This window comes from Alosa alosa, chromosome 6, assembly GCF_017589495.1.
Source record: "Alosa alosa isolate M-15738 ecotype Scorff River chromosome 6, AALO_Geno_1.1, whole genome shotgun sequence".
Classification (NCBI taxonomy): Eukaryota; Metazoa; Chordata; class Actinopteri; order Clupeiformes; family Clupeidae; genus Alosa; species Alosa alosa.
Window position 1 is genome coordinate 24,775,067 of NC_063194.1, and position 22,072 is coordinate 24,797,138.

At 43.0% G+C, this 22,072-nt stretch overlaps 1 protein-coding gene across 1 annotated transcript in view; it reads left to right on the forward strand.

Annotated features, from left to right (window-relative positions):
• The window catches only part of kcnh4a (potassium voltage-gated channel, subfamily H (eag-related), member 4a), a 29,503-nt gene extending 9,094 nt beyond the window's left edge, over positions 1–20,409 (forward strand). Inside the window, exons 3-17 of the mRNA XM_048245270.1 lie at positions 790–1,023; positions 1,828–1,959; positions 2,585–2,721; positions 7,778–8,039; positions 9,958–10,115; positions 11,276–11,483; positions 11,685–11,879; positions 12,418–12,617; positions 14,837–15,086; positions 15,366–15,565; positions 15,899–15,937; positions 16,762–17,144; positions 17,496–17,581; positions 18,140–18,216; positions 18,324–20,409. Of these exons, the coding sequence (XP_048101227.1) occupies positions 790–1,023; positions 1,828–1,959; positions 2,585–2,721; positions 7,778–8,039; positions 9,958–10,115; positions 11,276–11,483; positions 11,685–11,879; positions 12,418–12,617; positions 14,837–15,086; positions 15,366–15,565; positions 15,899–15,937; positions 16,762–17,144; positions 17,496–17,581; positions 18,140–18,216; positions 18,324–19,253 (3,491 nt within the window). The 3' untranslated portion in view covers positions 19,254–20,409. The remainder of the gene's footprint in view (positions 1–789; positions 1,024–1,827; positions 1,960–2,584; positions 2,722–7,777; positions 8,040–9,957; positions 10,116–11,275; positions 11,484–11,684; positions 11,880–12,417; positions 12,618–14,836; positions 15,087–15,365; positions 15,566–15,898; positions 15,938–16,761; positions 17,145–17,495; positions 17,582–18,139; positions 18,217–18,323) is intronic.
• Positions 20,410–22,072: the final 1,663 nt, after the last annotated feature.

Sequence of the window (22,072 nt, forward strand, 5' to 3'; positions counted from 1 at the left end):
GTCTGAAATTACATGGAAAAAAAAACAGATTTATTCCACAGAGTCACCACAACGTTTAAACTTTTATGAATTGCCATTATGAGCCATTGCCTATTATTCATATAGAGGAGAAAGGGCAAAAGGAGTGGGAGAGAACCTCTAAATTGGGACAAGCAATGAACGCGTAGGAGGAACAAAAGCAAGCAGGCGGAGATTGAAAAAATAAACGTGTCAGGGAGGCGAGATACATGTGTGCCAAAGAGGTAAAGAAAGAGGCAGAAAAAAGTAACAAAGTAACAGTGACATTTTTACCTTGTGTTCCACGGATGCCAGTATGTCAGACGAGGAGATAATTACCACAGGGGAGAACCTGAATGCAACTCTGTACTGGCAACCAGCAGCACAGGAATGGCAGTTCAGTCTGCTGTTATTGTATATCAGCAATGGATGGCAGGCAGTGTTTGCATAGTGCAGGCACATTACATTTAGGAGCCAACACAACTACTGCATTTATTTGATGCATACTGTAGCCTGTGCTGTGAAGTATGTTTCTGCAGGTTGTCTGCTGAAAAAGCAAATAACAAGCCGCACCCCATTCTACTTGGTTAATTGAGGAGGGGGTTAGTCTAATTTCCATAGCTTCTGATTTGAATTACTGGTAGACAATTTCAACAAACATTTTTACAACTGACACAAAGGCTACAATTAACTAAAGATAAATGCTGATTCTTCTATATCTTCTTCTTGTATGTTCTTAATACATTTCTTTATTTGTTTTGTACATTCATTTCTCTCTACTGGGGCTTCTAGACAGCAACTTCCTGTTGGGAAATGCACAGGGTTGCCGTGGATACCCCATCGTGTACTGCTCCGATGGCTTCTGCGAGCTCACGGGGTTCGGGCGGACAGAGGTCATGCAGAAGACATGCAAGTGCCACTTCCTGTACGGGCCAGAGACCAGCGAGCGGGTCACCCAGCAGCTGGAGAAGATCCTGGAGGGCCAGCGAGAGTACCAGACCGAGGTCCGCTTCTACAGGAAGACCGGTGAGAATGAGGGTGCCAGAGTACCTGGTGATACGATGTTGTCATGATACATTGCCCTCATGATAACAATAGTATCACAATATACAGAGAAATCTGCAATTCCTGATACAGAAAATAATATAATCTATCACTTTATGTATCTAACAGATACTGTAGGTAATATGTGTCTAACTGAAGACAACAAGTACTCCTAAAAGGCAAAAACAGGAATTATGTATTTATTTCAAATACAACAAAGTACACTAAGCCCTTGTACTGTCTGCCATTTTCTCCCTGTGAGTTTCTTCTTTTTTTCTTCATACATTTGATAAGTAGCCTCCCAGCACGAGAAGTCAAGTAGTTAGTAGTAACTCAAGCCAAATGGGTTGAGGAATCTCTACTGCAATTCAGATATCTCTGGCATCATGGTATATCCCAAGCACCTGATACGATACACCTGATACGATATTCTGATATGGTTATATGGTCCTGCCCTTAGTGAGAACAAACTGGTAACGCTGCCCACCAAAGCCCTAATATTAGAACCCTCATTTAGGTTAGTCATTTTGTGCGAAGCTGACGCACTGCACATAGTGGCAGCCAGAAATGTCCATATGTGTGTTGGGCTTGGGAGGACTAGGCTACCTCCCAAATTAAAGCTGATTCCCCTTGTGAGTATATTATGTGGGTGATGGTCTTACTTTCTTTGTGTGAGTGCCACTTTGAATGAGAGACTTGTTATTTAGAGGTTGTTAGTGGTGAGCGGCTAAGTGTGTTAGACATTTTGAGCACATCCTAAAAGTCTTTTTCTGCATGTTCCGTCAGGAAGCCCATTCTGGTGTCTCTTGGACATAGTGCCAATAAAGAATGAGAAAGGAGAAGTGGTTCTCTTCCTGTTTTCCTTCAAGGACATCAGTGAATCATATGGGAATACTCATCACAGTAGCCATAGAGATGGTAAGGAGATGCACACCACAACCCTGGCACGACTGTACCTCACACACATGCTGACATTTCCTAGATTTCTAGATCTATCTATCCATACTATATCTGAAATCCTTTATGATTCTAATCCTGGGCTCTATGGAAATTATATCAACAGAAAGCAATGAGTAACTTCATGTTGGAAATAGTCTCTGTTTCTTTTACTACAATAACAACATTTAGAAGGTTGTATTTTTTTGTTGCACTTTAAAAGGCACACTCGTATGTCATAAATCTTGTCAAATTAATAAATGTGTTTCTATGTTAGATTTCAGATCTTTCTACTGAACAAAGATACACTATATTGCCAAAAGTATTGGGTCACCTGCCTTGACTCGCATATGAACTTAAGTGACATCCCATTCTTAATCCATAGGGTTTAATATGACGTCGGTCCACACTTTTCCTTCCCAGAAGAGTTGAAGCTGCTATAGCTGCAAAGGGTGCTATTTCTCAGAATCATAATAAACCCTATGGATTAAGAATAGGATGTCACTTAAGTTCATATGCGAGTCAAGGCAGGTGACCCAATACTTTTGGCAATATAGTATATCTTAGAATAAGGAATCTCATAGGATGTTTCTTTTTTACTTTTCAGCAAGTATATCTGAGGACGAGTGTCAGAGCATGAAGGCTGGCAGCTCGCCCCTCAGCCGGGCGCGTGAACGTGGGAGGACCGTCCTGTGTCAGCTCACCAGCCACTTCACCAGCAAAAACAAAGGAAAGCTAGCAAATGTAAGTCATCAACTGTCATTACAAACTGCCACATAAATGTTCAAAATCTAATGGCCAAAATTGCCTGTGTTTTGGTCCTCCCAAAACAAATTGGATATGTGAGTTGTCACAGGCACATGTAAAAGGGCTTCAACTATCATTAAGGGGCCTCAACTCTCAAAACCCATCAACTCTACAAATCTCAAAAACACCAATCCCCTTGTCCTTGAAATGCAGTACTTATAATCACTCTATGCAGTCATTACACAAATTAGGACAATCTGACAGACAGCATAAATACTGCTTTGGCTTGGTATCTTTCCGCCTGGACTGATAGTTTTAAAAGCTACAAAGACTCCCTTTCCGCTGCAAGAACAGCATATTTCTCAAACCTTATAAATTCTAATAGAGACAACCCACAGTTCCTGTTTAATACTGTCAGCTAACTCACACGACCACATGGTCCTGTATCTAGTACAGAATTCACCGCCGACGACTTAATGACCTTTTTCACGTCAAAAATCCACTTGATTAGAGACAAAATTGTCACAGTTCCAGATGTTCTGAATACAGGGGACCAAAGTTTATCTCTCACCCCCAGTTGCACTCTCTGGCAGTTTGAATCTATCTCCTTTGAGGCTTTTATGAAACTAGTCAAAATATCAAAGTCTACAACCTGCCAGTTGGATCCAACCATCTACTTTGTTTAAAGAACTGCTCCCTATTTTAAGTAACTCCTGCCTCCTCCTTATTAATAAGTCACTCACACTTGGCATTGTACCTGTGGCATTCAAGTCAGCTGTTATCAAACCACTACTTAAAAAGCCAAATATGGACCCTGAAGTCCTGCAGAACTACAGACCAGTCTCCAACCTGTCCTTTATGTCTAAGGTGCTGGAGAGGGCTGTTGTGGAGCAACTTACAGCCCATTTATCTCAAAATCTCTTACATGTATATGAGAAATGTCAGTCTGGATTCCGGTCCGGTCACTCGACAGAATCAACTTTGACCAGAGTTACGAGTGACTTATTACTTGCAAGTGACGCTGGCCAATTATCTCTTCTGCTTCTTCTTGACCTGAGTGCAACCTTCGACACTATTGACCACAGCATACTCCTTAGCCGCCTTGAGAACCTCATTGGACTTAAAGGGTCAGTCCTCTCCTGGTTTTATTCTTATTTATCAGACAGAACCCAGAGTTTAATTTTTAATAACACCAAATCCAAACAGTGTGATGTAAATTTCGGCGTTCCACAGGGGTCAGTTCTGGGCCCCATCCTCTTCTCCCTATATATGCTGCCATTAGGCGCTCTAATTAGACAGTTCAAGGTGAACTTTCATTGTTACGCTGACGACACACAATTATATGTCCCTATACACCACAATGACCACTCTAATATCCTTAAGCTACAAACTTGCCTGTCTGAAATTAAGAAATGGATGTCTAAGAACTTCTTACTGCTAAACTCTGACAAAACTGAGCTACTCATAGTGAGACCAACGAAGAGTTATAAGCTCCCTGACGAACTGTCAGTGGAAATTGATGTGCAATCTTAGAGAGCTCAACTGTTAAAAACCTTGGTGTTATATTTGACTCTAACCTAACTTTTCAGCCCCATGTTAAATCTGTCACTAGAACTGCATACTACCATCTAGGCAATATTGCAAAGATTAGACCCATGCTATCACTCCGTGATGCTGAAACACTGGTTCATGCTTTTGTGTCATCAAGGTTAGATTATACCCTTTTCTCTGGCCTTCCAGCAAGCACGACACGGAGCCTTCAGCTTGTCCAAAATACAGCAGCCAGAGTCTTAATGAGAGTTAAGAAATGTAGTCACATTACACCTGTTTTAGCTGCTCTTTACTGGCTACCTATACAAACTAGAGCTGATTTAAAAATCCTTCTTCTTACTTACAAGGCCATAAACAATCTTGCCCCTGCTTAGCTTCTTAAGCCATATGTACTAGCACGCACATTGCACTCCATGAGTGCTGGCCTTTTGACTGTTCCACACATAAAGAAGAAATCAGCAGGGCATAGATCCTTTGCTTTCCGTGCACCCACTCTCTGGAATAGCCTTCCACTATACGTCAGAGAGGCTGGTTCTGTGGACATTTTTAAATCTAGACTGAAAACATATATTTTCTCTCAACACTATGGTCAGTCATCAGCTACCTGATCCCCTTGTCCATTGACCTGATGTGATTATTGCTTTTATTTATTTACTATATTTATGTCTATTTATTGTTTTATCTAGGCTTTTTATTTGTTTTAAAATGCTTTGTTTTATTTACTGTACAAATCAATGTGTGTTTTTATTATTTTTATGTTATTAGGGGTATACTCCTACTCCACTATAAATATCAATACATTGAATTGAAAAAAATTGAAATTGACTGAAACTAGCTTGTAGAAATGAGTGACAATTTTGCAAGATCTTTGTGAAAAATAATGATGGGGTTATGTAACTGCAGGCAAGAGCTGGAAATTTAATGAACTGTGAATTGGTTCAGCTTGGCAGCAGCGTCTGCAGAAAACATGTGCTTTGTCCAAGTTAAGTGGCCGGAGGCCTCCATTAGATGTTTGATTTCTGGACTCTGACAGGTGTAAATGCAGGATTAAGTTTTGGTCAGATTGATTTAGCCAAATGTACAATTCATGCTGTATTTCTATCTGGTGGAGGTATTGAAGGAGCCAAAGGTTTGTTGATCATTTTGCAGATTTTAAGAACGCAGAAGTCTGACATTTGTACCATTGTGTTTCTTTATTCATCTTTGAATATTCACAAGAGTTTAACGGAAGATGCAGAGAATAACAAATAAGAATTGTCCTTCAACAGGCAATACTTACACAGGCAATCCTAAATAAGTCCAGAATGCTAATTGCATTGTGCATTGTAACACCCACCAACGTAATAACTTCCCACCAACGTAATAAACCACCAACGTAATAAAAATCTGCAAAAAATCAGCACGTTTTAAACGTAATAACCCTGCCAACGTAATAATTTCCCACCAACGTAATAACTGTTGCCTACTGCCAACGTAATAACCCAATTTCCCACCAACGTTTGCAGGAAGTTAACACGTTAACTTCCTGCAAACGGGAAGGTAAAAAAAACACTTTGGAACCCGGTTTCAAAAAAGATCGGTTACGGACTCCTAAAATGCCGGGGTCGTGTGGACGCAAGGCCTAACCGATAAAAAAAACCTACCGGTTTCAAAAATATCAGTGTCGTGTGGACTTAGATGACTTTAGACAATTAGACGTTTTTCTTTGATGTGGGGATCAATATCTATCTATCTATCTATCTATCTATCTATCTATCTATCTATCTATCTAAATATGTGCATGCATGCATGTGTAGGTTACTGTGTGTGTGTGTGTGTGTCTTTATGTCTGTGTGTGTATGTGTGTGTGTGTGTGTGTGTGTGTGTGTGTGTGTGTGTGTGTGTGCGCACGTATGTAGCTGATATGGCCCCCCATAAACGGAATTCCACGAAACTTGGCATGCATTCAGAGGGTGTTATAATGATCCTGATTTTAGCTTTTTCATTTTTACAACGTTTTATGGTCATGAGATGGTTTAGATGGTGACAATTTTTGACAACTTTACCCTTACAACTGATAAAACAGATATAATATCACTAAATCAGTGATTTATTGCATTGGTGGGAAGTTAATGTAATATTTTCGTTAATCTTCCCACCAACGTAATAACTTCCTGCAAACGTTGGTGGGAAATTATTACGTCAACTTGGCAGTAATATTACGTTTAAAATGTGCTGATTTTGTGCAGATTTTTATTACGTTGGTGGTTTATTATGTTGGTGGGTGTTGCAGTGCATCAAGGGCATCGTAGAAGTAGTATGCAGAGATGGAATGAGTGGTTCGTTTGCTTGCATCTGAACCACCACAGACATTCCCTCTGGCCAATTACCTCATTGCTTCTTCACAACACCTTTGAAATGGCACTGTTCTGTATTCTCGGGCATTGTTCCAATTGCCAGGAAATACTCTTAGTGAAGTCACATGAGAATGCAGGAAAAGGCTGCTAGTCAGTGTTGTTTTTGAAAGGTCATGTGTTAAAAAAAATGTCTTTTAACAGGGGTCATCTATGGTGCCTTTTGAAATTGGCCCAACCTTTAAAATTTAATGAGCTTCAGAGAGATGACACCATCAGCAGACGACACCTGCAGTAAGATGTCTGCTGCTCAGATTCTCTTCCCTAGCTTTCTTCCCTCTAGACTTAGTGATGGCTGTTAGCACAGTGAGTAACTGGTTGCCAATGGTTACATATGCTGCAGAGGCTGTTTTAAGACAGCTTATTTGCACTTTGTCTTGCGAAGGTGTTGTTAGATGTGTCAGTTACCAGGTTACACGTCTTCACTTCATCTTGGTGTGGCCATGCTAATTGTTCCCCCATGCAGCCTTCTCCTCCCAGCTCCTCCTGTTGAGTGGAAGCTCACTGGTATGAGGTGGAGTACGGGCGTCAGAATACGCCTTGTACTGATCCGTAAAGATAGAGTAATGAATTAGTGAGTGCACTAATTAGTGCTAATGTGTGAGGGAGGGAGGGAGGGAGTGAGTGAGTGAGTAGGTTGTGTCAGAGTATGAAGGTGAGTGAGTGAGTGAGTGAGTGAGAGGGAGTATGAAGGTGAGTGAGTGAGTGAGTGAGAGGGAGTATGTCAGTGAGGGAGTATGAAGGTGAGTGAGTGAGTGAGTGAGTGAGTGAGAGGGAGTATGTCAGAGAGGGAGTATGAAGGTGAGTGAGTGAGTGAGTGAGTGAGTGAGAGGGAGTATGTCAGTGAGCGAGTATGAAGGTGAGTGAGTGAGTGAGTGAGTGAGAGGGAGTATGTCAGTGAGGGAGTATGAAGGTGAATGAGTGAATACAAGAATATGAATATGAATATGTGAGTTCTTGTGGTATACTGCATGAACAGGCCAAGCTAAATATGTGCATTGCACACAAAAGACTGTAACTGTCACATAGCTTAACCACAACCACAATGTAATATTATTGTCTAGCCTTTTTCCCTCTCATTTACAATCTTTTCCATGAATCCTTTCAAGAATGTGTTCCGCGGACCATCCCTTCCAGAGTACAAGGTGGCTTCAGTGAAGAAATCACGTTTTATCCTGCTACACTACAGCCTGAGCAAGGCATTGTGGGACTGGCTGATCCTCTTCGCCACCTTCTATGTGGCCGTGACTGTACCGTACAATGTGTGCTTCTCAACGCCTGAAGACAGTGACCATGGCAACGACGACTGTGATTCCACTTCCCGGAGCACCATAGTCAGTGACATTGCTGTGGAGTTGCTCTTTATACTAGGTGATTATGTGAAGGTGTGTGTGTGCAGAGTGCGAGGGAGTAAAGAACAAGAAAGAAAGAAAGAAAGAAAGAATGAGAAAAGAAAGGTAGGCAGAAAAGGGGAAGGTAGAAAAAACACATTACTTTTCTGTATCACTGCCCACTGCATCCGTGCCCACGGTTGTTGATATTTAAGCACAACAGACAATTGAGATAGATAGATAGATAGATAGATAGATAGATAGATAGATAGATAGATACTTTATTGATCCCCAAGGAGAAATTCAAGGTCCTAGTAGCTTAAGACACCACACACAACAACATAAACAGGATGATAAAATAACAAATCCACATGACTAAAAAGAACAGTAAAAGATACTACAGATACTAAAACAAGGATCCACATGAATGTACTAAGGATGTATAAGTCCAACAGTGCAACAGTGCAGGGTTAAAGTCTAGCGACCAGTATTAGATATGGACAATATAAGAGAAAAATGTAAGCACAGTAATATAGCAGTTATAGTATAATTATATGGACAATATAGAGAAAAATGTCATCTGTTGTCCTGAAGCAAGGTGTTGATAGGCTGGACCAGTAGCTTGGTCCAAGCCACTTTGTAGTATTCAGATGTACAGAACCAGGACTGTGGATGAACAGTGGTTGACCACACATGCAGGACAGACAGCTTTTTAAAGGGACACCAGGCAAGCCTGATGCTTTTTCTCTACGAAACTCCCCCTCGTTCGGTCTGAAGCTCTTTTCCTTTTCTTTGCATCTTCCGTCAAGGGTTTTCGCTGCTTCTTCGCCGACTCTGCCATTATACACACGCTTGCAACAATCTCTAGCGTATTGTTAGCCTGCCTCTGTGATGTAAACTGATCCTGCTTCGGTCGGCGGGTAGGATACACCGAACTTGCAAGTGGGATATTCTTCCTACAGGCAGTAGGGGCGGGCGAGAGAGCCCTCATTCGCCCCGTAATGAGTCATTTAACCATATACCGACTTACGAAGATGATTAATTAACACGAAAACGTTGCCTGGTGTCCCTTTAAACTAAATTTGACAAAATTGTGTGTAATCGCATATATGCAGCTTTAATATGGCAGTGCGCCACATGTCAACATTAAGGATTTTTTTTTTTTATAAGGATCTCATTCTCTCCAGTTTCCCAATTTCCTTCTTCACTTGGTCTCAGATTAAATGTGTGACCTACATGAGAGAAGTGCCACTTTCCTCAGCTCTGGAGGTGTCAATGGCACCAACACTATTTAATCTTAGCAACCCATCTGTCTGCCAGTGGAGCAAAGCCACTGAACAGACCCTCCACTTCCTCCCAAGAACTCCAAGAATAACCATAAGAATAAAAATGCATTGTACAAATGATTAAACATAGGCAACACTGTGCTGTACTGGATGGTCCATCCCACAATTTTGTCTTGTGCCATGGTGTCAAAGAGGTAGAGGACAGTGAGCTTTCGTAACTACTTAGGAAGTTAGGAAACACTCTCTGAATCAACATGTAATAGATGGCTTTTACATGACATAGATTAAACAATATAGTTCAGATACATGTTACGTTCACACAATCCATTTTATAAAAAGCACTTTTATCTCTAATAGTGAAGTCATGATACATGAGTAATGCATTCCAGAAATGAATCTTGTCTTCACTCTTTCTCATACCTTTCTTGCATTCTCTAATGTTAAGGGTAATTGATGGTGGGGGTGGATCAATAATTACTTCTTGATTGAAGTGGGTCAATAACCCCTTCATATTGAGATAAGCCACACAAAAACAACTGAAGAGGTCAGTTTAGCTGTTCAATATGTCAGATAAGAACGAGCTGTGGAACTGACTTAGTCGATCTAACGACCCATTAGGCCCACTGTCCTAATGAGTGAGAGACTGATTAGGTTGCTTCTCTGCCTCCACAGACATTGTGCTGAACTTTCGCACCACCTATGTGAGTCAGTCCGGTCAGGTGGTCTACGACGCCCGCTCCATCTGCCTGCATTATTTAGCCACCTGGTTCATCCTGGACGTCATCGCTGCCCTACCGTTTGACCTGCTCTATGCTCTGAACATCACTGTTGTAAGTTTGATCTCCAGAGTGTCACTGCTTTTATGCTTGTGTGCTTTTGTGGGAAGTGCGTGTATGTGAGAGAGAAAGAGTGGGAAAAAGAAAAGGAGAAAAAAGAAAGACAGACAGATAGATTGAAGAATGGAAATTAGAAAGAAAGTGGTTAGGTTTTTTTTCTTCCAGAACTGCACAGTGCAGTGCTAACCAGGGCAGCCGTGGCCTACTGGTTAGCTCTTCAGACTGGTAACTGGAGGGTTGCCGGTTCGAACCCCGACCAGTAGGAAGCGGCTGAAGTGCCCTTGAGCAAGGCACCTGCTCCCCGAGGGCCGCTGTTGTTGCAGGTAGCTCACTGCGCCGGGATTCGTGTGTGCTTCACCTCACTGTGTGTTCACTGTGTACTGAGTGTGTTTCACTAATTCACGGATTGGGATAAATGCAGAGACCAAATGTCCCTCACGGGATCAAAAGAGTATATATACTTATACTTATATACTTAGAACATCATTATCTAGCATTGTTATCATGCCGATGGAGTCCTGGGGAATTGTTTTTAGAGGAAAGAGCAGAGATCTGTTGTGGCTTTTTCATTCAATCTCCCTTTTGCACTCGTTCTCTTTTAATTACACACAGCATGTACACACACACACACACACACACACACACACACACACACACACACACACACACACACATACACACAGTTTCCCTTTTTCGCTGTAGTGAAAGTGTTCTTTCCTGAGGCAATGGTGGTGAATGAATTCACTTATCCGGCTACAGGCACTGAAGTCCACTTCTGTTTCTGAAAACATCACTTATTTTCATTGTAAAGAGCCACTGTAGCATAAAAATGGACAGATAAACTGCAGGCACTATAGGAACTCTTCTGACCCCCCTCTCTCTCTGTATATGTAATTCAGTCTATTCAAATGTATATGCCTGAGGTTTAGCTCTTGATAAATGTTTTAATATAATTGTTCTACCAATTTTGGAGTAGATTTCTATGTTTGTGAGTGCATAAAATGTATTTGTCTTGCTTTGTAGAATACTTTATGTCAGTGCCTATGGAACATGTCTAGAGACCTTTTTTGTGGGGAATTGTTGTGTTTTGTGTGTGTGTGTGTGTGTGTGTGTGTGTGTGTGTGTGTGTGTGTGTGTGTGTGTGTGTGTTGCAGACGTCTTTGGTGCACCTCCTGAAGACGGTGCGTTTGCTGCGTCTGCTGCGGCTGCTCCAGAAGCTTGACCGCTACTCCCAGTACAGCTCTGTGGTGCTGACCCTGCTCATGTGTGTCTTTGCCCTGCTGGCCCACTGGCTGGCCTGCGTGTGGTACGTCATCGGCTACAAGCAGCTAGAGAGCAATGACCCACTAACCTGGGATATAGGTATGTTTCTAATGTGCCACTGTGTGTGTGCATGCACATGTGCGTGGGTCTGTTCCCGGTCTGTGTATAACAGCCCTGTATGCATACATACTGTATGTGTCATTCATAAAGAAAAGTAGACATGTACAGTAAATAGATAAACAGATAGATGTGTATGATCTATTCATGTTCTGTCTGTGTGCGTGCCCTGTTGTCTGCTAGGCTGGCTGCAGGAGTTGGGGAAGCGTTTGGAGTCCCCATACACTAATGGCACCACGGGGGGTCCATCAATGCAGAGCGCCTACATTGCCTCACTCTACTTTACTCTGAGCAGTCTGACCAGCGTGGGCTTTGGCAACGTGTGTGCCAACACAGACGCCGAGAAGGTCTTCTCCATTTGCACCATGCTGATTGGGGGTGAGCCTGACAGAGTCACACATACACTCACACGCACACACACACTCACACACACACACACACACACACACACACACACACACACACACACACACACACACACACACACACACACACACACTCACACACACACACACACACACACACACACACACACTCACACACACACACACACACTCACACACACACACTCACACACACACACACACACACACTCACACACACACACACACGCACATACACACACACTCACACACACACACTCACACACACACACACACACACACACTCTCACGCACACACACACACACACACACACTCACACACACACACACACACTCACACACACACACACACTATAGGACTATAGGAACTACTGGGAAACAAAAATCCTTGTCACCATAAAATCAATCATGTCGAGACTTGTATGGACTTCCCAATTGACACCATGAGGTGAGATACAGAAAGAGATGATTAGGAACCATAATAATACCCCCCACCCACCCACCCACCCCCTCTCTCCATCTCTTTCTGGCAGCTCTGATGCACGCGGTGGTGTTTGGGAACGTGACGGCCATCATCCAGCGCATGTACTCACGACGCTCGCAGTACCACACGCGCATGAAGGACCTGAAGGACTTCATCCGGGTGCACCGGCTGCCTCAACAGCTCAAGCAGCGCATGCTCGAGTACTTCCAGGCCACCTGGTCCGTCAACAACGGAATCAATGCCAACGAGGTATAAAAAGAACCTCCCTAATGATTCCACCGGATCTTCTGCCCTACTCCCCTGGAAACAGCCAGGATTGCCTTATTTGGGGGTAATGACTCAAAGCTGACCAACATGGTGGCTTGAAGGAAGGGTGGGAAGGGGCTGCATGGTGGAAATGGAACAATCAATGTGTCTCACTTTTACCTTGCTGCTGCAAGTAGCGGTTGGTTTCTTCATAAAGAAGTTTCTTGACTAAGTCAGTATTGGTTATACACCCTTAATAAGCACTACTATTACATTTGGGAACATTCTCAGCATATCCCATAATAATCTGATCTCTAGAATTGCACTTGACTAAATCAGTATTGGTTATACAGTACACCTTTAATAAGCAATACCATTACACTTGGGAACATTCTCAGCATATCCCATAATAATCTGATCTCTAGATTTGCACTTTTAAGTTTGAGAGCACAATGAAGCTTTTAGCCCGCAAGGCTGCAGGTTCCAGAGATTTTAGAACAGCTAAAGGGCACAGCATGATGGAGCCTATTGCCTTTCTAAAATGGTTGCTATATACCTGGCAAGATTTCATAAAATAACAGCACAACAACAAATGTAATGATTTATTCATAGATTCTTCCACTTAGAAATATATTTCTTCTATCAGAAAGGTTGCCAAGCAACGATGAGACTCAGCAACTCCAACTTTTGTATCAATTCATGGCGCATTCATATGGAATGAAATGCAGTCATTGTGAAGGGTTGCGTTGTTTTTTTTTTGATGGCATCGAACATGATTCTACCAATCATAATCAAGGACCGGGACTATTCATTTAAGAATCCAAGTTTGAGGACCCAATGCAGGACTTGCATGGTTTTGTGGATCCATATATATTGCACAGCAGGGCACATGAAGAATACCATATGTATGATTCCTGTATTGTCTCTTAAACTGGCTGAAATGGCTTACAAACAAACAAAAAAACAGGCAAACTTATTCTCCGGCATATAAAACTATTATGTGTGTGGGTGGTCACTGGCCGCACTGCTGCAGATGTAGAAATTATGTAGGCGTCTGATAACCCAAAAAAAAAAGTCTGTGTCATGTACACCTTTTCCAGAAAATTGCTAGCATCTCCATACAGAGTGAAAAAAGCCTTTGTTTGTGATGATGATGATGATGATGATGATGATGGCCATTTGGCCCAGTAAAAAGAGCTGCAGCTAATAAGTGGTTCAGAGACAGCAAAGCTGCAGAGGGTGGACTCATTCACCCACACCCCCATTTAACACCAGCTAGATTTATGCACTGATAAAAACACACAGTCACGATCATACACACATGGACACACAGACACATACACAAATGTGAGCCCACGCTCAACACACTCTCAACAAGACAGTTCACAGGAACTCTCTGAATTTAACGCCCCCTAATAAGTTGTTGGCACTCAGCCATTTTTTGTGTAAACATGCAGCACCATGTGATTTGGGAAAGTTTTCCATTAGATCAGTGCGGTGTGCTGAAAAACGTTTAAAAAGAGAGCAGCACATTCCTGTGAAGTTATGAGTCAGGATGACTTTTTGGGACTAATTAAAATGCCATTACTCCAGAAAAGTAATGACCTAATTTTTGTACATCTTTTGTCCTTTGACTTGATGAGCTTTATCCTTGGTGTCCTCCTGAAAGCTTGATTTAGTGTACCATGAATAGGCTCTTGATTGGTTCACCATGCTCAATCTTGAGTAGTGAATTTCCCATTGTTGTTCCAAGTTGGTACCCTGGAAATCCAGAGTTCTCGCGAGAGCCCAATGGAATTGTCTCTGCGAGACACTCTGGCAATGAGCAATGATGCACGTTACTTTTACCCCTTGCATCCCAGGGAACCAATCAAATCGGCGTATCTGATATAGGCGGGCCAGAGGCAAGCTAAACTGATAACAACAGCGCTGCAACAGTGGAGGTCAGTAAACATTGGTCGTAGTGTTATCCAATTGCGTCGAAGTCCGGAATCATTCAGAGTAAACATTGGTCTAGTGTTATCCAATTGCGTGCAGTGAGATTTTCAAATGCATGCTTGGTGCCGCCCCTCGAATGGGTCATTACATTGTTCGTGGCCAGACCCTTAATGTTTCTAGATTACCAGGGTCTGGATTTTCCAGGCTACCAAGTTGGTGCATGATTGGTCGACTGGTTCTCACAGATCTGCTTTGATCAATAGAGCTTGTTTGGTTCTGTGCAGCTGCTGCATGACTTCCCGGATGAGCTGCGCGCCGACATCGCCATGCACCTGAACAAGGACATCCTGCAGCTGCCGCTCTTCTCCTCAGCCAGCAGGGGGTGCTTGCGCTCCCTCTCGCTCCACATCAAGACATCCTTCTGCGCCCCCGGAGAGTACCTCATTCGCCATGGTGACGCGCTCCATGCTCAGCACTTCGTCTGCTCAGGGTCGCTCGAGGTGCTGAAGGATGGAATGGTGCTTGCCATATTAGGTCAGTGGCGGGTTGTGTACATGGCAAATAACTTGGGCTTGGACTTCTTCATAGGTGCCAGAAACAAAGGTTTGGCAAAATTATAGTTGGTAGTTGTTTGGGGCCTTTGCTAGTAAGGTAGATATGTATTACTGTATTACAGTATTATTGTGCTAACATGGTTATGTTGAGTGTGCTAATCTTTTTTGTAACTGTGATTTGTGATGAGACACTCTCTCTCTCTCTGTGTTTCATGTGATTTGTGATGAGACACTCTCTTTATGTGTGTTTCATGTCTAGGTAAGGGAGACCTGATCGGCGCAGACATCCCTGGGCAGGACCAGGTGATCAAAACAAACGCAGACGTGAAGGCGCTCACCTACTGCGACCTGCAGTACATCAGCATTCGAGCTCTGCAGGAGGTGCTGGAGCTGTACCCGGAGTACGGCCACCGCTTCAGCTCAGACATTCACGACAACCTGACGTACAACCTGAGAGAGGTACACCTCGCTGGCTGTGTGGGCAGTCACCACTCTCTCTGGCCTGTAGTGTCTAATGTGGCCGCTGATGGACTGAGTGTTTTTTTTTGTGTGAGTCATGACTGGGGAAAGAAATTGGGTGCAGAGTTTGAAGAACTCCTTGACAAAAAAATGAAGAGCTCATGTGTCACATCAATTTCTGTCCCCTTCACACACACACACACACACACACACACACACACACACACACACACACACACACACACACACACACACACACAGAGAGAGACACACATATGCACAGTTGCACACCTCTTAGTAAATCCTCTTCTGTTTTCTGGTTTTTATTTGTAGGGTATGACGAGGTTCTCTCGCTCTCCTCGACTTTCACAGGTACTAACTGCCTCAATAAAGTCACAAACACACACACACACACACACACACACACACGTCACAAAATTAATGTGTTTGCACGCTGTGTGTGCTGTCCTCGTCTTTCATCCCAACATGAAAAGCACTGAGACAGAACAGCTTATGTAACATGCTGACTGTGATTCTGGGAAGGTGGGCTGGGAACAGTCCGTATCTGCACCCAGAGTGAGCACAGAGCCAATCTGGAGAGAGAAAAATGGAAATTAGTATTCAGACTGACCCCTCAGTCACACACAGACAATTACAAGCCTAACAACAGCTCACAACCAGCTGTGCCACCTGCCCCACAGGAAACCCACATTCATCTACAGTACAGTCAGTCTGCTGGTGTATCATACTTGCTGTCCTCTCGCCGTCATGGGAAACTCGGAACTTAATTATCTGTGTGTGTGTGTGTGTGTGTGTGTGTGTGTGTGTTTGTGCATGTCCGTCAAAGTCAAAGTCCGCTTTATTGTCAATTTCTTCACATGTCAAGACATACAAAGAGATCGAAATTGCGTTTCCTACTATCCCACGGTGGAGACAAGACATATTTTACCAATTAGGTCCACAGACAAACATAACATTCAAGTAAACAATATAAAAAGTAAAAATAAGAAGGCACATACAAGTCAGTCTGTCTGTCTTTATTTGTCTGTCTGTCTTTTTTTTTTCCACTGCCATTTGAATCTGTTGGAAATAAATGCTGTAGGACACATCAGTGAGTCTCAGCTTATCCTTCTCTCTTCACTCCACAAGCAAACATCTCTTCTCATTCTCTTCTCTCGCCCCCTATGTTTTTAAAGGATCGTGCAGAGTCGTCACTGTCCAGGGACTCAAAGCTGCCCTTTATCATTAAGTCTGAGGAAGAGGATGACCTCATCAAGGACACTAGTTTCTCATCCTCCCCTGGCCGACCGCCCTTGCACTCCAGTTTGGGAAGCCCCTGCCGACAGTCCTCCCTGACCACCATGTTGGGGGAGGAGCTACGCCACATCAACATGCTCCGCCTCTGCCGCTCGCCCACTCAGGGCTTCCGAGGCCGAAGCCCCTCCCCACAGCCAGCCAAAGAGGAGCTGTCCCCCAACCATGGGCCCACCCACACCACCAACAGCAGCTCATGCCATAGGCCAGCTAAACTGCTCATCCCATCCCTGACCTGTGTGAGCCCACTGGACCTGAGCCCCAGGTGCGATACAAACACAGAACAAACCAAGCATGTTGTCATAAAGACATCCAGACTTCCTGTTAATAGATGCTTACATAGATATTTTTAGTATTTTCAATGTTTATATAATAGGGCATATTTAGCCTCCTTTGCTGATGAGAGTATAGCAACCGCTATATTTGACCTAAAGACCTATAGGAATGAACTTAATGGCATTGATTGAATACCCTTGAATCGTTGCATTTTGTGTGGCAAAGCCTTTGGCATAGTGAGTTGTATAATGTGCTGTAAGAATGTGTGTGCGGTCTCATAACCAGCCTGGATAATAATTGGAACCCATTGTGTTCACCGCTGACTTTACGCTCCAAACAGAGTTGTTGATGGCATTGAGGATAATGAGAGAGCTTTTCACTTCAATATGGAGCAGTCTGTAGGCTCTACCAACACAGGAGTCAAAGGTGAGATTAGCAATACAACTACATGCATAATATCTACATCATATGACCGTCATTCAGTCCTGCATGTTCTATCCACAGATAATATATCAAGCTTTTCAATTTCTCTCCATCCTACTCCATTCCTCATGCAATGCGTAGGTAATGTGTGTGTGTGTGTGTCTGTGTCAATTTGTGAGTGGGTGATAGCCCTGCTTGTGCTTCGTCTTTCTATCTCTCGCCTTGTAAATGGGGGTGTCAAGCCAGGTGGTTCTTAAATTTGCAATTCATAAATTTGTTTCAACTAATGTAGTGTTCATATACTGTAAGTCGCTTTGGACAAAAGTGTCTGCCAAATACCAAAACCATGTGCCCTGGTGTCGGTGTCCCGGGAATCATCAACAAAAAGCTGGTGAATAGAAATGGTTGACAAAACCTAAATATTCAGTCATAATAAATAGTGCATATATACATATATCATGTATGTGTAATAGAACTTGTAATGCTGACTGAGTTTATTATCAATCTTTTTGCTGATGAACTGACTATGTCAAATCTTCCTGCTCTGACTCCCATCCCCAGACCCTTACCAGGTGAGTGCCAACCTGCTCCTGGAAACTGAGGATGTCAGACAGAGTGTCAACCAACTCAACAAAGAGGTAGCTATTCATGAGGGCTTGTATCAAGTAGATACACCTATATGAACACACAGATGTCAGCATGCACACTTGTTCATAACTTGATGGCTTTATTCCTCCTGTTCCAGATAAGTCATATGAATCAGGAGGTGTCAAATTTGACTAAGGAGCTCCATGAGATGATGCACTTCCTCCAGACCCATGTCACCCTGCCGCACTTCCACTCGTCCCTGTCCTCCTTTCCTTCCTTCGGACTCCAAGTGGTGCCCACTCCCTCGGTGAGCAGCACCCTGGCTGCCACAGCTCCCGACTGGCAGCCCCGGATGCCAGTGAACATGCCCACTGGTTCCGCATGTGTTCACCCTGACTCCTTGACCAGGGACAGCCTGGCCCACAGGAATGTGTGGGGCTGTGGTGGAAACACTGCCCAGGTCAGGGCGTCTGTGGTGGGCCAGGAAGGAGAGACGACTAGCCAGCACCCACCCAACAGTCCGCAGGCCCCCTGCCCACACTCCTCTTGCTACTCGGACAGGGACAAGGCTGCGGGGCTTGGAGCGGACACCCAGCAGAGTCCCTTCCAGACAACACAGAATTCTCCCTGTATGAGCCAGCAACATGCCCAGCCGGCACCTACCCGACTGGGTCTCAACCTCTGCAGCTCTAGACTAATGCAGCCAATCGGTTTTGGTGGCTCAGTGGCAACCCCAAGCCCTTCACATCCCATTTACTCCCATGGCAACCTCAGCCGGTCCCACCCATCCCTTAGTTTGCCGGTGACCTCCGAACTCTTTAGACCACACTCCGGAATCCCTACGCCGATCCACACCTCCCTTACACCGATGGGGCAGTCTCAGCTCCATACTGTCGTCAGCCCTCTGATGCACACTGGGATTTGTAGTCCTGGTTCTAGTCTTGAGCTGCTGCTGGGCCATGGACACCCAGCTGGGTCCAGACAAAACAACCTTGTGGGCTCTAGTCCAGTCCACACACATGACCCCCCGCCCTCCTCCACAGCAGAACCACCTACATCAGAGAATAATGGAGCATCTGGAATGTAACTATAATGAAAATAATAATTATCTGAAAATATGTTGAAAACTATTTGAGATCTCTGGACAGCCACAAAGAATTTTGGTGGTATTATATAGTATTATTACTATATAACTATTAACTAGCCTAGTGGTACCATTAACTAATGGTATTAACAAGATACTGTTCACTAATTGTTTTGTGTTTCGTCTACGAGGAACATGTTAACATGGATTATCTAAACTGAAGCACATTTGTTGAGAACATGCTAACAGTATACACAATAGGGTACAATAGGATTTCCCAGGTTCCTGAGCCACTCTCTGGAATCTGACAGTGTCAGTGGCGATTCAGTGTCTACAAGTTTGTCTGGTCAGATTTTCTACCATGGCCAAGGCTCTCCACTGCAGGTGCTGAGCACAATGGAGCAGGCTTTACAGGCAGAGCTCATGGTTTAGGTGAAAGGATGTTGATAGCTCAGCAACCAATCAAATTACACCCCATCACATGAGTGCACATACAGAATACACACGAGGAGCAATTTGCAAAATCTGACAAAAAGTATGTTGGATTGTATAAAGTATTGGACTGCACCTATAAAATTATGTCTTAGTGTTTTGTTAGGTATGATGTGAATCACCACAAAAAAAGTATCTTCAGTTGTCTAGTTAATTAGAACAGAAAGCTGAAAACACAAGATCAGGGGTCCAGTGGGATGTTATATGTTGTCATATAATCACACAGTCATAAAATTATACACATTTTTGCACATTGTCATTGAATCTCACGTCACGCTGGGCAATGTAAAAATAAGCTTGGTTATTGATGGACCACTGTGGGAAATCACCTACCTATAGCACAAGGAATGTATTACAGGAACACTATTCCTGTCTGAAATGAAATATACTTGCAAAAGTATATTTGTAGAAATATAACTGCAGTACATTTGCATGCATTCTTGTTTTCTGACATATGCATGAGTTAATATTCTGAAAACTATTTAATTGGAAATGCATCTTTGTGCATAAATGTTTCTAATTTTTGATTCAGGGCAAATTCAAGACCTGTATTAGCCTGGCTAGCGCCACCACTTCTCAATGAGACGTGGTCTGGGAACCAAACGTTCATTTTCTCGTATTTGAAAAAAATGCCCAGATCCGTTTATTGGGTGCCACGGATGTCTATCAAATGCGTCTGTGCATAGCTCATCATCGTCTTGCTTTCCCACCTGTTCTGTGATTGGTTCCCTATCTCAGGCGAAAATTTGCTCCATGGTCTCCAGGCTGCCTTAGCAGCGTGAATCAAATCGCACGCAAGGCAGCATGGGAACACCCAGGCTAGACCTGTATTTATTTTGCCCACAGAGCTTCCTTTATAAATTTGCTGAGTGACAGTATCTCTTTATGGAGACATAAGAGTGATAATCAGCTATATTAAGCTGATGTGAAAGACTATTCAGAAGACCAAATCTATACTTTCCAAAAGGTACCAAATCTAAGATTATGCCGATATTGGTTTGACAGACATGCAGATGTGACATTGGGCCCTGTTTTGGCGATCAGAAACAGCTGGTCAGAGGCACAAAGTTTATAAACATTAAAGGTGTGGCCTGTCCACAATCACTAATTTAATGGCGTGATTTTGTGATCAAAAGCTGGGCGCAAAAGGGTTGTTCTTATGTTTCTTAATCAGTCATAGGTGTGCTTTTGGAGTAACATCCTTTAAACCAATGAGAATGTCATCTGTCATTTCCTTTAACAGCAAACAGCGCAACTTCAAACAGCACATCGGTATCTTGATAGTCAGCAGCGCATTTGAACAAATCTGCTTGCACGCAAGATCAGAACAGGGATTTCACTAAACCTTGCTTTACTAAAACCTGTTTGTGACTAGCAGAGTATAGCCTACATGCATCTGCACTCACCTTTTATTTGAACTCATAGGCTAAGTGAAACTAACTTCACCGTGGTCTCATTGTCAACGACAAAACAGTTCTACACAGTTAATTAAACTACATTCACTATTGACTGTCAAGGGGTTACCATCGAAAACATAGCCTGAAAAAAGCAACATTTAACCCAATAATGTTCGAATAACTGAAAAAAATACAGGATATTGTGACAGTGCATCTTCAGCTGTGCTTTATATGCAGCTTTCGACCAGGTTTTTCTTGGTCAGTGGCTCTAATGATTTTTAAAGGGTGTAAGATAGCGATTTTTGGATCATGCACCAGACCACACCTTATGCCGTTAATTGCTAAACCCCTGGGTGGAAGGTTTAATAAAAATGAAGCGCATGTCCAAAAATTCCTTACTTTATTGAGTGTAAGATAAGAATAAGCCTTGCGTTGTGCTTTGCACTCTCTTGCGCCGGGTGTACGATAGGGCCTATTGGGTTTCTACTTCATGTGTGTATTTTACCAAGTGATTGTACTATGTTGTGTTTAACGCCTGTATTTTGTAATGTGGTAATTACAACTTGTGATACTTGTGATAGGCTCCATTATAAAAGCTAAATCTGTAGATCACCACAAAAAGAATGAAATTAAATGAATATGTTCATCAATGACAAGTAGTTGTTATCATATTGTTTCAGGTTATTCTCTGAATATTAGGGATATGAAAAACTGAATGAAAATACAATAGATGATGTCTTGTATGCAAACAATAGGGAGAGACCATGAGACCAGAGTTTGCCAGGTAAATCTAGAACATGACACTGTCTCATTTTGATCTCAACCGGAGACAGCATGTGAAATATTAAAGTGTCCTTGCTGTGTTCACTCTGTCCCCAACAAAATCAATTGTTCTGGGATCAATGAAGAGCTATACAGTTGTTGTTGGTAGGT